General features: G+C 44.2%; 1 protein-coding gene across 6 annotated transcripts in view; it reads left to right on the top strand.

Moving 5' to 3' along the window:
- Nucleotides 1–16,230, top strand: part of zeb2b (zinc finger E-box binding homeobox 2b) — a 332,710-nt gene that overhangs the window by 311,459 nt on the left and 5,021 nt on the right. For all 6 annotated transcript variants that reach the window (XM_079336136.1, XM_079336141.1, XM_079336138.1 and 3 more), the window contains 5 exons: nucleotides 5,075–5,143; nucleotides 7,664–7,852; nucleotides 8,797–9,011; nucleotides 12,776–12,884; nucleotides 13,398–15,409. In XM_079336136.1, the coding sequence (XP_079192262.1) occupies nucleotides 5,075–5,143; nucleotides 7,664–7,852; nucleotides 8,797–9,011; nucleotides 12,776–12,884; nucleotides 13,398–15,409 (2,594 nt within the window). The remainder of the gene's footprint in view (nucleotides 1–5,074; nucleotides 5,144–7,663; nucleotides 7,853–8,796; nucleotides 9,012–12,775; nucleotides 12,885–13,397; nucleotides 15,410–16,230) is intronic.

The following is a 16,230-nucleotide window of genomic DNA, read 5'->3' on the forward strand; positions in this document are numbered from 1 at the left end:
TACACCATAAACCCCACCCATCTGGTGCCCGAGCAGACTTAAACAAACGCCGCCAAGCGTTTTGCAAACAGTGCTTGAGCCAGGTCTGACGGTGAAGCCCCGGCGCTGCTCTCCCAGCACACAGACGCGATAAACAGTTTCTTTGTGAGCGACAGAGACCATTTGGTTCACGCTTAGAGAAAAGTCTCGCTCTGAGCCAAACAACGGAAAATATTTACAGTAATGTATAACCTCGCAAAACAAGCCGGGGAGCTGCAGAAAATGAAAAGCAAAGGGCGGCGATGCTGTCTCCACATTCTGCAGGAGATGATGCTTTTACTCAGCGTGCATCGGTGTTTATGATATTTCAAAAAGCTCCAGTGGTGCCTGATGCCATGTTTCACCTCCCCCCTAACAAGCTGCTTAATCCCAAGCAGGTGACGCCTCCCGAAACTTGACTCACTGATCGCTTTTTTTTGTGGAGCGACTCCGATTGCAGGGGCCTCAGTCACGGATGCTTGAAAGATAAATACTTTTAATTAGGGGGCAGGGGTATAATCATTAAAGGAAGCCAGACTGCTGCAAAAAAGTCATTAACAATCTTAAATGAAATTTTTATTTTTATGATAGCCATTTACATGTATAATAAGAGTCAATGATTCTTGGAAGCATGTGACGGGAACAGAGTACGGCGAGAAGTCATGTAAGACAGCCAATTTAAATGAGCCGGGCTTCGCTATTCATTTCTGCTAATGAACTAGCTGTGCACGCCGCCGAAGAACGGGGGAACATTCAGCAGTCTTAAATTTTAATACGGGGGAAAATTGCACATTTATTAGGAGTGAAAAAAACTTGGTGGGTATCAACATTTGCCTAAATAACAGCTCGTATGGCCTCGTGAAGGGGGGGGGAAGAGAAAATAGGGTTCGGTAAATAAATCAAGATAAAGGATAAACAAGCTGTCGTTGCATACGGTAATTGTTTATTTGATAAAGACCTGCGGTGCCATAATGTCTGTAATTCAACTATGTTGCAATCCCCAGATAATACGCTTCTCGTGTGATAAAGCGGCTGACATATTTCGGAGAGCAAGTCAAGTTCATTAGAGCGTTTGGGAGTCTCTTTCCCAATCTTGCGGGTGCTGTGTTTCCCAGCCTGTTTTTTTTTTTTTTTCTTCCTCTCGGTGCCTAAGTGTCTGCAGTGATACCTCAGCACATAACTTAGGCCTGAGATAAGTCAGCCCCCCCCCCCCTCCTGTTCCTCACCCCTCCTGCTTACTCGGACTGATTTGGTCGTCACTCCCTTATCAAGAGTTTTAACACGTTTTGGAAGTGTGAGCGATTATTTAGCAGTAAAAGCTCATAAAAGTGAGGACATATGTCGCCTGGAATCAGAAACAGACTCTCCCAGGAGTCATTTGAAGTATTTTCATGCTTTAAATTTGTTTGCCTCGATGGTTTCTGAGACTTTATGGAAGAATCAAAGTTTATCAGCGAGTGTCTTCTGATTCCAGGGCACAATCAGAGTCTTGTGTCTGGCGTTGTCCTTGACATTCCTTCATCCCACATCGAGGCTGGACGCGATGTGCTGGAAAGCATGACATCATTATCGCTGACAGACATTTTCAAATAAATCACCTGCGTTCTCCCTTCGTCCTTTTAAAACTCTTCTCCAGGGCGTCAGGAGGAAAAACGGTGCCTTTTATATTCCGTGTTTGCAGGATCGATCTCACAGACACATGATTGGGCTCATAAAATGTTTGAAGACACTGGTTTGGATGAAACAGTGGTTCTTGTTTTATTTGCACATTTATCAAGTTTTGGAGTTGCTCCTTCAAACACCTACAGCATCCAGGAGTTTCCCGTGTTGTTCACCGAGTGCAGATGTTTCCAACTCTGCCAAGAATCGAATCCAGAGTAAAACAGAGATTTCTCTGGCTGCAGACGGCTCGAATTTGAAGGAACATTGACACTAAATATCTTCTGTTCGCCACAACACTAATATCAGATATTACATCAAAAGCCACAAACAGTTTAGCAGCAGAGATTCAGAATAAATGAGGCTGAATGAACAAAAAGGCAGGACTTTAAAGCGACTGCGGTGAGCGGCCGTAAAAATAGGAATGTTTTCAAAATAAACAGCATCCGAGGCGCTGTGAGGAGAGGTGGAATTTCAGTTCAGGCCGAAGTATTCTGGACTCCTCCTGAGTCCAAAGTCGGCTCTTAAAACCTCAACGTGGCCCTTTTTTTCAGACGAGGTGTGTACCTTACTGCTCCAGGTCAGCTGAGATTTACTGCAGACAAAACAGTCTTAAACCAGTGTTCAGGAGACGCTGTAAGAATTGTAGCTCCTCCAAACATTGAAACGGTCAAATCTGAAGCAAACCATCACTTCTCCAAGGATGTCCCTCTGAGGTCGGATTGATTTTGAATAAAAACCCGCTTTCACCGTTGTGGCAAAATGACTCAAAAATAATCAAACCATAATTTTTGCACATTTCTTACTCTTACCTTCCTACTTCAAACGATCAGACAAAAACAAAAAAAACCCTCTTTATTTAATACCTTGATATTCTCATAATTTGTAACATTTCGATCCTAAAGCCTTGAAACTATTCAAATAAAGCTTTTTCAAAGACTGCCTTAGATAACCTTTACTTCAGATAAAGCAACATTTCCCTTTACGACACATATTAGTAGCTGAAAGGACACAAGAATGAACCTGAACGTCTGAGATCCTAAAACCTTGAAAGTATAGATGTGTGTTTTAGAGACTCTGCAGCAGCTACATTTGTGTCTCTTCTTCCGGTGAGAAGTCTCGACTCTGACACTTTGTCCCGTTTGAGTACAGCTCAGGACTGGCATGTTGTTTCTGCATGCATGTGTGCAGCAGCAGCAGCAGCAGCAGCAGCAGCGAGGTGTTCGTGGTATTAGCCTACCTCCTACTGGAAGCCAGCGTCCGTCCCTCCCTCGCTTGCCCCCTCCCTCCCTTCAGACCACAGATAACAAAAGTTCTCCAAGGTAAATAGGGGAGAGTGGAGGGCCAGTAAATCCCACCGGTCATCCCCCTTTGCGTCAGACCAAAAGTATGCAGCCAAATTTGATTACCCAAAGCAAACATGGTGCCTATGAGGACACGGAAATGTGAGGCAGTTCTGCTGATATCTGATACTTGTGGGTATATTTTAATCTGTGGCTAAGCTTTTTTTTTTTTTTTTTTTTTTAAATCTGTTTTGTTTTGTCATAATTTATGTCGTTTAAAACCCATTTCTCATGCTGCAACTGTGGTTTCGATGCTGTTTGGCCAGACGTGCAATCAAAAGTACAGTGAGGGGAAGAGAAAACTCCAAGCGAGGGGAAAGTTAAACTAGGACAGAAGAGTCTGTCATTATTCTCCGAAGCCATCGACAGCGGTATTTATCATTTCACCACAGAAGAGGGAATCTTTAATTTTAAGAAAACCCTGAATTACGAGCCCTGGAAAGCATTCCACAACTATTAAAGCCATTGTGTTGGACTAAAAATAAAGAGATGTTTGTCTTCTGGCCTTTGTGCAGCGTAATGTAAGCAGGAACGCTTTATTATCAACAGTACACCCACCACCTTTCCTGTGATATCGCAGCCAGGTTTCTCTAATGCATCCTGGTTTGCACGGTGGAGAAACAAATATACCAGATCAGACTCGACAGAAGCAAAAAAAAAAAAAAAAAATTCCCACAATGCAACACTTGTAATGTCCTTGCAGGAGCAGCAGATCAAGACCAGATGCATGTAATGCAAACAATGCAGTTTTTTTCTTACCTTATTCATAAGGAATAAAAAAAAATCTCCATGTTCTCGGAAACACCTTGATTTAATTTTTTAGCTGCGATGCAGGAAGGAGGGACCGGGGACTCCTTAAGCTGATTGTCCAGTCGGTGTCCTCCTGTCGACCGTGGACGGATTAATTTGTCAGAAGGGGGTTTGTTTATGAGTCTGTCAGCCCACCAGCTTGTTTACAGCCACCTCACCTGTGCCAGGACAGTGTCTGCCCGCACAGGCAGGGGGCCATTATCCTGATGGGCAGTAAGAACCGGGTCTGTTTGAAGCAGAAATCCTGGAGGGTTGCTCGTTCAAATATTTCTCACAGTCATAGTGTCATTTGGAGAGCGACGTCAGGGAGGGAGGTGAAGTCAAGCCCAATGGATGCAAATAAACAACAGACGTTTTGAGCATTTCTTGATTTAAAACACCATGATTTAAAAAAGCACCAAGGTCGACGTCCAGAAAGTTCTTTGATGAAAGACTCGATGGTTACAGTGTCTGACCTAAAATTAACCAAATCAACACTTTCTTGGCTCTGAGTTTTAGGTTTAATCAAATACAGTTCACTTTTCTTTGGAGTTAAATTTTGAAGCTTTACTTGACAACATAATTTCTTTGTCTCCACCCATCTGAGGGGAAACCCACCAATGAGCTTATTTCTTTTCCCACCAAGGAAATGTTTGCACAACTTCAGCTCTTAACTTGTGGTTTAGGGTTTGTGTTATTTTAGCTAGCAGCACAGCTCTGATGACTCTGTGCTAAGAGGGGGAGAAGGGGGGGGCGGGGGGGGGGGGGGGGGGGGGGGGGGGGGGGGGGGGAAGAAGAAGAAAAAAAGTGTGCACACAATACTGTGTGGATAAAAAGCATCCACCAAATGACATATGATAAAACAAGCGTGATCCTGCATGCAGAGGATTGCGGCGGCGTCACAGCCAGGGAGTAATAAGCTCAGGCTGCGTGTTGGCTGGAGCTCTATGATTGCTCAGGTGGATGTGCTCTGTGTTGTATTTAATCACTCTGTTTGGCGATTGAAGCTTTCTCTGCCTCCCCCGCCGCTTGTTGTCATGTTAAAGGTAAATAAGTCACTGTCTGGCCCGGATGATAGCATTCATTAAGCGTGCCGAACAAAGCGGCGGTGCGCTGCGATGCACAGCGGTGCCTTTATTGCTTTCTCCATACCTGCTTCTTAAAGGCCTCATTGTTAGCATTTGTAGGTTTGGATTGTACTCACCCCTCCTTTTTCTCTCCCCCCCCCCTTCCCCTCCTTTTCTCTCCTTCTCTCCCCTGTTCAGATGAAATAAAAGATGATTTCGACGCCCTGGGGCCTGATGCCACTTTGCAGGCAGTTGGAAACGGTACAGGTGAGTTGACTGCAGATGTGTGTTGTTGTTTTCTCTCGCTGTTTTCTTGACTTTTTGTTCCCACTCCTTACATTTCAACACGCTTGAAAACACATTTCTTCATGCCTGGCAATGTTTTAAAAGAAGTGTTCTCTCCAGTTTCAACCAGTTTAACCAGCGTGAACATTCAAAACATTTTTAAGTATTTGGACGCCATTTTTTGACGTTTAAGTCATTCAAGCCAAACGCTTATTGCCGGAAACACATCTTCAAAGCAGACCTGCACCCCTTCAGTTTGATGAACCTTTAAACACTTACAGTTCAGATTCGCTTACATCCATAAAAAAGTCCAATCCAGTGACGTTTACGTTCAGCTAAAGTAAGTGTAGTTTTTTAAAGAAGTCTCAGTGAGTGTTTGTGAGTCCTGGTGGAACTGAACCCTACCTGACATTTCTCATTAAGCTGCTGAAGCTTTACTGCAGCCACACACCCCTCCCCTCATGATATCATCCCGGGCCACCCTGACTACTGGCCCTGCTCACTGCTTTTTGGTAAACCAAACGCACCCCCACAGAATGCCACACAGCCCTGCCTTAAAAACACCTCCCTTCAGATTTCATTATGTTCTGTTTGTCACCATGTTTTCTTCGTCTTTCTTTCTGTTGCACGTCCAGCAAATGTTTTCCATTTCGAACTGCTCGGAGGAGTTTTTTTGGAAACAATGCTGTGGCACCGCTCGTGGAAGCTTCCCCGCCACCAGATCACATGTGATTTCATTTAGAGATATGAGCAGTTTGATCACGTCCCCTGTGCCAAAGCACACTTTGATCCAGGTGATTTCCTCCCCCGCTGGAACCAAGAATCTAATGTTTTCCTTCGAAGAAACATCCATATTTTGACTCAAACGTGAAGAAAAAGACTCCTTTTATTCAACTAAATGATAAAGAAGCATGAAAGTGAAACTAGGACAGAACCAGAACCAGTGGGATTTCATGATGAATCACTTTAATTTTTCATGCAGAATGACTCAAATGTGCAGAATAGGCCTCAAAAGTTTTGAATTTTGTGACAGTAAAATGCTCCAGTAGGAAGATTCTCTTTTCCAGAATCATTCAGAACATGAAGAAAAACCATTAATCTATGCAGTTTCATAATAAGATACTTTAAAACATGCCAGTGACTAAGTCAAAACAGAAAATAAAATAAATACTTCTTCTTCCAGTTTGTAAAATTGTAAAAATTATTTAGGAATTGCATGTTATTAAAATAATAATAATAGCAAGGTCTGCATTTTCCTCCCCAATGACTCAGAAATTAAACTTTTTTTCATGGAAGGATAAAACGGTGATGAGGAGTTGCATTGATTGAAAGAAAAACATCTCAAGTTCACAAAGTGTTTGCACAAATTAGCATCCTTGTCTCTCATCTGTCACTCTGAAATAAGTGCTTAAAAACACTACTTTCCTGCCGCTAACAAATTAGCTTAGCACGTCTTCAAACGCCAAAAAAGAATCATCTAATGAGAACGCGGGATATTGTTGCGATTATCAAAAGAGATCCATTGGCATCGTTGACATTTGGGTGCCATTATTTGACAACCGAATATCTACTACCTTGACCTTTCGCAAATTGGACCGCAAAGTCATCACGGGCGAACAAATCGCTTTTTAAACCTCACCTTAGCTCGTCGTCTAAACGCTAATTAACAGGGGATGGAGTCTGATGGGACGTCACTTGTTCTTTTTTTTTGTTTTTTGATGCAGTATTTCTCCAGGTTTTAAACAGTGTGAATGTCTCTATAAATGTGTGTGTGTGTTGAAAGTCAGCCATCCCCTTGACTAATGAAGCCTGCTGATTTCTTTTAGCTCCGGTTTGTTTTTGGAGGCAGCTATCTCCACACTGCAGCTTAGAGAGTTTCCCCCAAAGAGGAGGGACTGGGAAATAATTTGAGAAAACGCATTGTGTGGCCTCAGCACTTTGGCTGGCTTAAGATACATTCTGCTCCCCTCCTCTTTTTTTTTTTTGCTCCGGTTTGTGGTTTGGCCTCCGTAATCTGTTCAACACAGAATCAACAAAAGCCACAGTCTCTTGATTGACCTTATATGTGAAAGTCGATACAAAGAAACGTGGCTCTGTTGCTGATTAACCCCGGCTCGTGTGTGAATGTTCCTAAATGTTTATTAGTGTGTTTTCTTTTATTTCACAGCCCTAAACCCAAAATCAGATTTTATGTCAGGACCAAATTGGGTCAGTGAAGTTTCTCTGCAGCTCACGGTTTATCTCTGACTTTTGTCCGGATTAAGTTACAATTCTTATTTTAGGCGGCATGGCGTGACAAGCAAACCCGGTAATTTAGATGTATTCTCCCCAAAGCACGGCTGTAATGTTTTAGGGTTGCTGTCCTCATCGCATTTCCACCAATATCCTTCTGTAAGACATTTCTCAGGGGATAAAAATGAATCCAATTTATTCCTCCTTTCCTCTCTATTGGTCTCCTCCTTCATCGTCTCTCTTCCTCTCTCTCTCTTGCCTTCCTTTCAGTCAAGAGCCTCGATTGCACTTCAGAGTTCGAGGACTTCTTCGCCAAGCGGAAGCTGGACGACGCCGACAGTCACGTGGTGAGCATCGCTGAGTACCTGCAGAGGGGAGACACTGCCATCATCTACCCAGAAGCCCCGGAGGAGCTGTCCCGCCTGGGCACGCCGGAGGCCACTGGTCCAGAGGAGAACGGTAGGAGTCCTGTTTGGAGTTTTTATCAGGTTGAAAGCAATTGAAGCATCATGTACAATTAAAAGTGTCAACAAATGTTTTCCATGTCCTTCATAGATAAGGTTGGTAAAATTCCTGTAATAGGAATCAAAGTACATTAGCAGTTTAAATTAGCTGGAAGCCAACAAATTTGATGCTTACCTATTGTTACCTGGACCAATTCCTACTTTATAAAAAAGTTGATTAATTAACTTAAACCCTAACAACACTTTCATGAGATCAGGTAGATAATATAGCTTGTTAACTTTAAGAAACAACCTCAGAGAGGTCGCATAAAGCTGACTCATTTAACCTCTCTTGTAAACGACAGGAAAGGTTAGAAAAGAGAGAAAAGAATATGGACAGAGCAGCAGCTCTTCGGGCTGACACGGCCGGGCAGCTGTTGGTCCCACAGATTCGCCGGATGCCTCAGTGTTTACCTACAGTCTTCAGCAACAGCTGGGCAGGGGCTTGAAATCAGATAGTGCACCTCCGAAGCTCCCAGGAGGGGGAGAGATGGGGGCGAGGGGGCTGAATTGGAATGAATTTACGATTCATGCTGCAGAAATTAGGATTGTGTGAGCTGGAAAGGCGTTAAATAGTGACTTTGTGTCGATGGTAGCATGTGTTCTTGTACATGTAGCTCTGTGCCGTTACTCTGTCAAGGAAATAGTGAGCAGGGGGGGAGTGTATGTCAAACAGAACATGTGTGTTTTAGAGGAGTCAGGAGGAGGTCTTAGTGCAGCGGATGCCAGCCTGACACTGCTGCTCTCATGTGGAGCAGATTGCAGAGATAACTCCCATACCACTCCTGGGCAGCCCGCCCGTTAGCTGCCATTGATTCGCTGACCTTTTGGCCCGCTTTCTCTTCCCCTTCCCCTTCCCTCTCCTCCTCCCCGCTCCTCTTCCCGCTGTCTCCCGTGCAGACCTGCCACCTGGAACGCCAGATGCCTTCGCCCAACTGTTGACCTGCCCCTACTGCGACCGGGGCTACAAGCGTTTGACATCGCTGAAGGAGCACATCAAGTACCGCCATGAGAAGAACGAGGAGAACTTCGCCTGCCCCCTGTGCAACTACACGTTTGCTTACCGCACTCAGCTTGAGCGGCATATGGCCACACACAAGCCTGCAAGGGATCAGGTTAGGGGGATTTTTAATTTCCACTCCTCCTCTTCCTCTCTCTCCTCCTCTTCTTCTGTCCTCCGTTTCATTTCTAATGTCCCTCCGAGAAGGGAGATCATTTTTTCTGATTGGCAATCATTATTAATTTTTCATGGCATTTTGAAGATGCAGATCCTTTAATGGTAATAACTTTAATTGAGGGACTAAATGGTTTTTTGATGGCCCTCCCTGATATGATTTTCCAGTGGCGTGTTCACGATCGGATGATTGTGTGAATTTCCAATTTGGAAATTTTTATCAGCTCCTTAACTTCACTTCACTTCCTGGTCTTTAATGTTCTTTGGGTGCAGCCTGCAGCAGTAGCACTCCATCAACCCCCCCCCTTCTAATTTCATGCACTGCATAAACATCTGTGTGTACTTGAATTTTCTCAAGCGATTTATACCCCTATATGTCTGAAATATAATGTGAATCCGCTGGCAGTCAGCATGAATCACCTTAAAGTCCTGTGAGGTGAAAACACATCCAGCAGTCACGGGCGTTTAACTCGCTTGTCAGCTTTAAGTTGAAGATCGGCGAGATAGATTGTGGCAAAAAAAACTGGGAGTTTTTGCACATTGGGGGATAATTATAACTTCTCAGTGAAGTTAAATTAGAGCAGTAAATATCAACGGAGATGGAGTCTGTTTTTGTGCCTGGATGGAGGAGGCCTCTTGTGAAACTTTAAAATGTGATGGCTCTACTTTCCTGTTTGAGAGACACAGTGATTCATGTTGAACCTCCTTCATTCTCAACTTTGTGCAGGGAAGACCTCAGAGCCAAAGATTACGAAATGAACTCTAAAATATTTAAAAAGATGTTTTAACCTCTCTAAAGAAAGACTTAGTGATTTATTTTTTTGGAGATTTGTTTGTTGGACAGCTGAAGAGAGACAGGGAACGAAACAAAGTAATATATCCATCAAAACACAATGTAGTGAAAATTCTCCTTTTTTAATTTGTGAAATGATAATTTTTTTATTTAAAATAATACATTTTACACTTTTCTACATTCTCATTTATTAAAGTTTTTCTAACCACTTAAGTTTAAATTGGATCATATTACTTTAGATTTTATTATTTGTGTGAAAGCTGTGTTTATTATTTTTATGCTGAAATTAATAAAATCATTTTTTCAAATCTTTTTATTTTACAGATACAGATTTTTCTTCTTCTCCTTTAAAAAAAATCCAAAAAACAGGAAAAGAAGTTTTAAAATATAATGGGTTTTTTTTTAATCTCAGAAAAAATTATTCAAAATGAAATTAGAATTTCATATATTTTTATCACACTGCTATGTATCCAGCCTTTTACAAAAGTGACATAAATAGTTGTTGCGTCTTAAATATGGCCTGCTGTGAGAGCCTTGTGATGTGCTGTGTAAAAGGGTCCACTCCCAGCTGCTCGCACGTTTCCCCGGTGCTCCACAGTGTTTAGTGACAGGTCGTGGCTGTTGTGTCGGGCCCTCTGAAGCGAACACGACAGGCTCAGACTGTGGCTGATTTGATCAGATGTCAGCAGCCAGCACTTTCACCTGATCTACCAGCTGGGTGTAAACGTGAGCAGATGGGCCGTCCGTCCCAATCCTCATATTACAATGCTGCCGCTGCTCCCCTCCAGAGCCGCAGTCAATGGCCAAAGACTCCATTCAGGCAGCGTGGCTCCTTCAACAAAGCCGGTTATCTTGATTTGTAAATTAGCTGGATTGCTTAAGTGGTAATCCTGCAGATGAGATTGAGGTGATGTCTTACTCGCTGAGATTTTCTAGTAGTTGGCGCTCTTCTCTTTTCATCCATAATGTATTTTTTCTCTTAAGACTCTTTTTGATTCTTTTTATTTTGGAAACACAACACAAATAAGCAGTGAATGCAGAGTTTGCACAATAAAGAGAAAGTGACTGCTCAGAATCTGCTCCACTGTTGTCTGCTGTTTCTGCTGGTTTACTTTTGAGCTATCATTTACAAAAAACGATTATTCTCCACGGTCAACTTTTCATCTCTTTTGCGTGTTTCATCTTGAAGATGTTTTTGTTGTTTTGGTCATGCCATATCTGTCGTGCCTTATTTGACAGTAAGCGTCTTTCCAACATGTTATTTTCCCAACCCATTAATGTTGAAATCAGCCATGGTGTCGGGAATGCTGTGGACCGGGATGCAAAATAAAAATCTGTATTTCCCTGAAAATGCATTCAAATAATGAGCCAGCTTTTAAAATGCTTTGTGTCAAAAATGACAACAAAGTTTCAAGACAAATAAAAACTAAAGTAGAGAAGAGATACCACAAATTTGCGTGCTCTGCCTCTTAAACATATCACTTCCTGTTTGTATGTTTAGCAATTAGCAGCTAACTCCGGAGCAATCAGATTAACATAAAGAATAATGTCCTGGATAGGTAAACATGTGCTCTGCTGTTCCGTCTCGTATGTTTACAAGCCTTAATACTCCTCCTCCTCTTAAGCAATTAGCTGAAATATGAGTAATTAGAGGTTATACATATGCAAACATCCAGTCGGGTCCCCGCCCACAACCAGCAGTGGCGGGCGGCGTTCACACTGGCAGCGAGCTATGGAGGAGAGCATTTTGCCGGTGCCATTCACAATTAAGAGCGCCGAGCGATTGTGCCTTATTAGCAGCGGTGGCGAGACTAAACTTTACCGGGCAGGGGTCCTCTGGGGGGGAGTTAAGGGATGGAGGTGGAGGTAGGAGGGGGGTGAGAGGGAGGGGGAGCGAAGCAGCTGTTGCTGTTTGTTTATGCAACTCAGCAACATACGAGCGGTGGGGTCCCTCTCCGGCGCTTGGCTGGGCCCCCTGAATCTCCCCGCTTGATCTTTGAAGGTTGGGGCTGTTTGAACAATTCCTCCCAGTCCTCCCAGTGTCCTGTGCGCCACCATCTGTCTCCCCAGGAATGTGGGTAGAGTCAGCACACACCCCAGCATTTGTCAAGGCTGAGCTGAGAGGAGGGGGTGTGTTTTTCCCCCCAGCGAGCTCGTAGAAAATGTGTCTTTTTTTATTTACTAACTGTTTAACGTCCTCTACTCCCACTTGGATTTCATCGTGCTGTGAGTGATGCGCCAGGTTCGCACACCCAGTGTTGTTGTTGTTGTCGTCGGGTATTATATTTAGATTTTTTATTCTTTCTTTTTCGAGCGCAGGCCTTGTTTGAATTGCAAATTCGATGGATTGCAACTGATGTTTACCTTTGAACAGGGAATCAAGGCCGGGCCTCTACGCTCTGTTCTGTATCCGCAGATTATTAAAGAGACATTTGAGGCTTTAAAAAAAGACCCAATTACTATGAGACATTTGAAAGTGTTCTTGAAAGAAGTACAAAGTGTAATTCACATGTAGTGAATGCAGGTATGCGGGGCGAAAGAGCTCATTCTGAATACCTTTCAAACTGATTAGGCCCAAATTAATGAAAAGTAGATCAAATCGTAGCTTCTAATGAAGGGGAAACGCTCTAAAAAAAGGCTCTTTTCATTTATTCTATTTTCTGGGCTGCCAAAGAGTAGCCAGGAAATTAAAAGGTATGTGATTCTGTGTGTTATCGCCGCCGCTGCCCGGAGTCGTCGGAGGGAGGTGGGAGTAGAAAGCAAAGATGCTTGGTTTGGCGACTGGAGCCGTTTGTTGCTTGTTTTCACGCAGGCTGATTATTTACTGAACTCTCACCCTCACGTTGTTTGTAGATTTTTTCAACCTCTCCTTTTTCGTTCTCTCTCTCTCTCTCTCTCTCTCTCTCTCGCAGCACCAACTGCTCAACCAAGCAGCCGGCAACCGCAAGTTCAAATGCAACGAGTGTGGCAAGGCCTTCAAATACAAGCACCATCTGAAGGAACACCTCCGGATTCATAGCGGTGAGTAGAGGGAGGAATGTGAATATTCATAGCTGTGATTTTAGAAATGTCCAGAAATTCCTTGTGGTTTCTTTCGGCCCCTCCCTGCTGCTGATGGACGCTGAACTCTGCTGTGTTTAAAACCAGTCGGGCTGCCAAGTCAAATATTTGCTTAGAAATGTGCATGCGTGTGAAGCACATCAGCAATTTTCATTTATTAGCTTATTTGTCAGGAACAATGACTGATGATTAAGAGCTGAATGAAGCATCTCGATGGGTACGTTTTCATCCGTTGTCCCTGGCTGGATGTAAAAGGACAACTTTGAAATTAATTTACAATTTTGTTGTTGAGAAAATTAACCAATAAAACCCCCTTTGGATGTTTAGACATCAAACAAAAGGCACTCTGCGCTCGTGTGATGATTTATCTTTGTAAACAGACACACATGTAGACGTTGAAATCCCCTCTGCATATTTACTCTGGCAATCAATGTTAAGTTATCAATTCAATCTTACGCTTATTTTCTGTTTCAGGTGAGAAACCGTACGAATGCCCCAACTGCAAGAAGCGCTTCTCTCACTCGGGCTCGTACAGCTCCCACATCAGCAGCAAAAAGTGCATCGGCCTGATCGCTGTCAATGGTCGAATGCGAGGCAACATGAAGACGGGCTCCTCCCCCACCTCCGCCTCCTCCTCGCCCACTAACACTGCCATCACCCAGCTCCGACAGAAGCTGGAGAACGGCAAACCGCTCGGACTCCCCGACCACAATAACCACCTGAACATCAAGACGGAGCCGCTGGACTTCAACGACTACAAGCTGATGATGGCGTCTCATGGATTTGGCGCTCCTGGGCCGTTCATGAACGGAGGCATGGGAGGGAACAGCCCACTGGGAATTCACCAAAACTCAACTGGTCAGAGCCCCTTGCAGCACCTGACTATGGCCGGACTCGAGTCGCAGCTCTTGTGCTATCCTGGTCCTTTGGCAAACAATCTGAGCGAAGTGCAGAAGGTCCTACAGATCGTGGACAACACTGTGTGCAGGCAGAAAATGGACTGCAAGCCCGAGGAGCTCTCCAAGCTTAAAGCCTACATGAAGGAACTGGGGTCTCAGGTGGAGGAGCACAAACAGGGGCTGGCACAAGCGGGACAGGTCTGTCTTCCTCTCGTCAATCACAACGGCGCCACCAAAAGCATCATCGACTACACATTAGAGAAAGTGAACGAAGCCAAAGCCTGTCTCCAGAGCTTGACGACAGACTCAAAGAGACAGATTAGCAATATCAAACGAGAGAAACCCAACCACATGCTTGAAGGAAGTGTGGATGAGAAAGTGCAGGAAAATATCATGTTTACACCCTATGCTTGCCAATATTGCAAAGAATCTTTCACTGGGCCGATACCTTTGCACCAGCACGAACGCTACCTGTGTAAAATGAACGAGGAGATCAAGGCCGTGCTGCAGCCGAGTGAGAATCTGATGCCCAACAAACCGGGGATGTTCATGGAGAAGAACTCACACTTATCCTCCTCCATGTTGTCTGAGAAGGGACTCACTGGGCACAACAACCCCTACAGGGACCACATGTCTGTGCTGAAGGCGTATTTCGCCATGAACATGGAGCCCAACTCGGAGGAGCTGCTCAAGATTTCCATAGCAGTCGGTCTTCCTCAGGAATTCGTCAAGGAGTGGTTTGAGCAGCGGAAGATGTACCAGTACGGCTCCAACCGAAGCCCCTCTCTCGAGCACAGGAACAACATGGACATGGTTGTCGGAACAAATAACCACCACATTCAACCAAAAGACTCAATGGCAGCTAGGTCACCTGTGTCTCTACTCAAACCTTCTGACCACATCACCTCCCCCTCCATCGCAGAGCTCCACAACAACGTGAACAACTGTGACAACTCACTCAGACATTTGAAAAACCATCAGTTTGGCGGCAACGGTGCCAAACCCCAAGGCGAAAAGTTGGACCACTCCCGCAGCAACACCCCCTCCCCGCTGAATCTGTCCTCCACATCTTCCAAAAACTCCCACAGCAGCTCCTACACTCCAAACAGCCTGACTTCGGAGGACCTGCAGGCCGAGCCGCTGGACCTCTCCCTGCCAAGACTAATGAAGGAACCCAAGCATGCACTGACTGTGAAAAGCAGGCCGAAAGTCAACAGCATCACCATCGACCATAACACCATCCCCTCCCCACGAGAGCACTTCGAAGAGCCTTTGAACCTGGCCTATCTCAAGAAGGAATTCTCATGCTCGACCAACAACGGGACCCTTGAAAAAAGCACTAGCCCCATCTTCGGCATTAACCCGTTTGCCGGAAAACCCCTGTATACTTCACTTCCACCTCAGAGCGCTTTCCCACCTGCCACATTCATGCCCCCGATGCAGGCCAGCATACCGGGTCTGAGGCCCTACCCGGGCATGGATCAAATGGGCTTCCTACCACACATGGCCTACACTTATGCAGCAGGGGCAGCTACCTTTGCAGAGATGCAGCAGAGGAGAAAGTACCAGCGGAAACCAGGTTTCCAGGTAAATAAGCCACCTGTGGTTTTGTGAAGAAAAGAAAAAAAGCCCCCAGGCTCACTCAGGCTACCTAAAATGATCTGAACTCATTTTGGTGCTAATTAAAAAATGACTTCAGGAGAGTCAGGAGAGAGAAACTCTCACCTGAGATAGACTGAGCTGGATGGAGAAAAACATCAGTGGCATGACCCCGGGGTTGGTGAGGGAGGGAGGGAGGTGTCATGGAGAAAAGGGTGCTCTATAATAGTTTGTAGAGCAAAATTCATAAAAAAGGATGACAACTATTTCTGCTTACTGAATGAGGAGAGAAACCTTTATTTCGGAAAGTTTTGTTGTGCTTAACGTTTAAATTTTGTCATTAATTCAGCGAAAACTGCAGAATAATTTCTGCTGTTGGCTTCCCAAATGTATGCTTCTGCTACTTCTCCAATTAATAATTTTGTAAATAAATTATTTTCAGGCTTTAGAGTATTAATGGAGAAGAAATGTGCAATTTTAAGATGTGATATTGAGCTCTGGAAGCAATTCTCATGACATTTATTGACTAAAGATCAAAAATGCCAAAAGATTATCAAGAATACAGTTTCACTCCCAATGAGCCTCTAACCTCATGTTCAGATGTTATAATTGTCTAATTATAATTAAAAACAGACATTTAAGGGGTCTTCCGTGCTAAACCTTAACATTGCATTTATTAAATTTAGAATGAAAAGGTGCCAAACATCACAAAGCATCAGATTTAAATATCCATCAGGACAATTTGGCCCTCAAATCTCTGTTCACTTGTGCTCCATGTGGAAACCACTCAAGCTCCACTCTCCGCTCCT

This window comes from Symphodus melops (assembly GCF_947650265.1).
Source record: "Symphodus melops genome assembly, chromosome: 23".
In the NCBI taxonomy this organism is placed as follows: domain Eukaryota; kingdom Metazoa; phylum Chordata; class Actinopteri; order Labriformes; family Labridae; genus Symphodus; species Symphodus melops.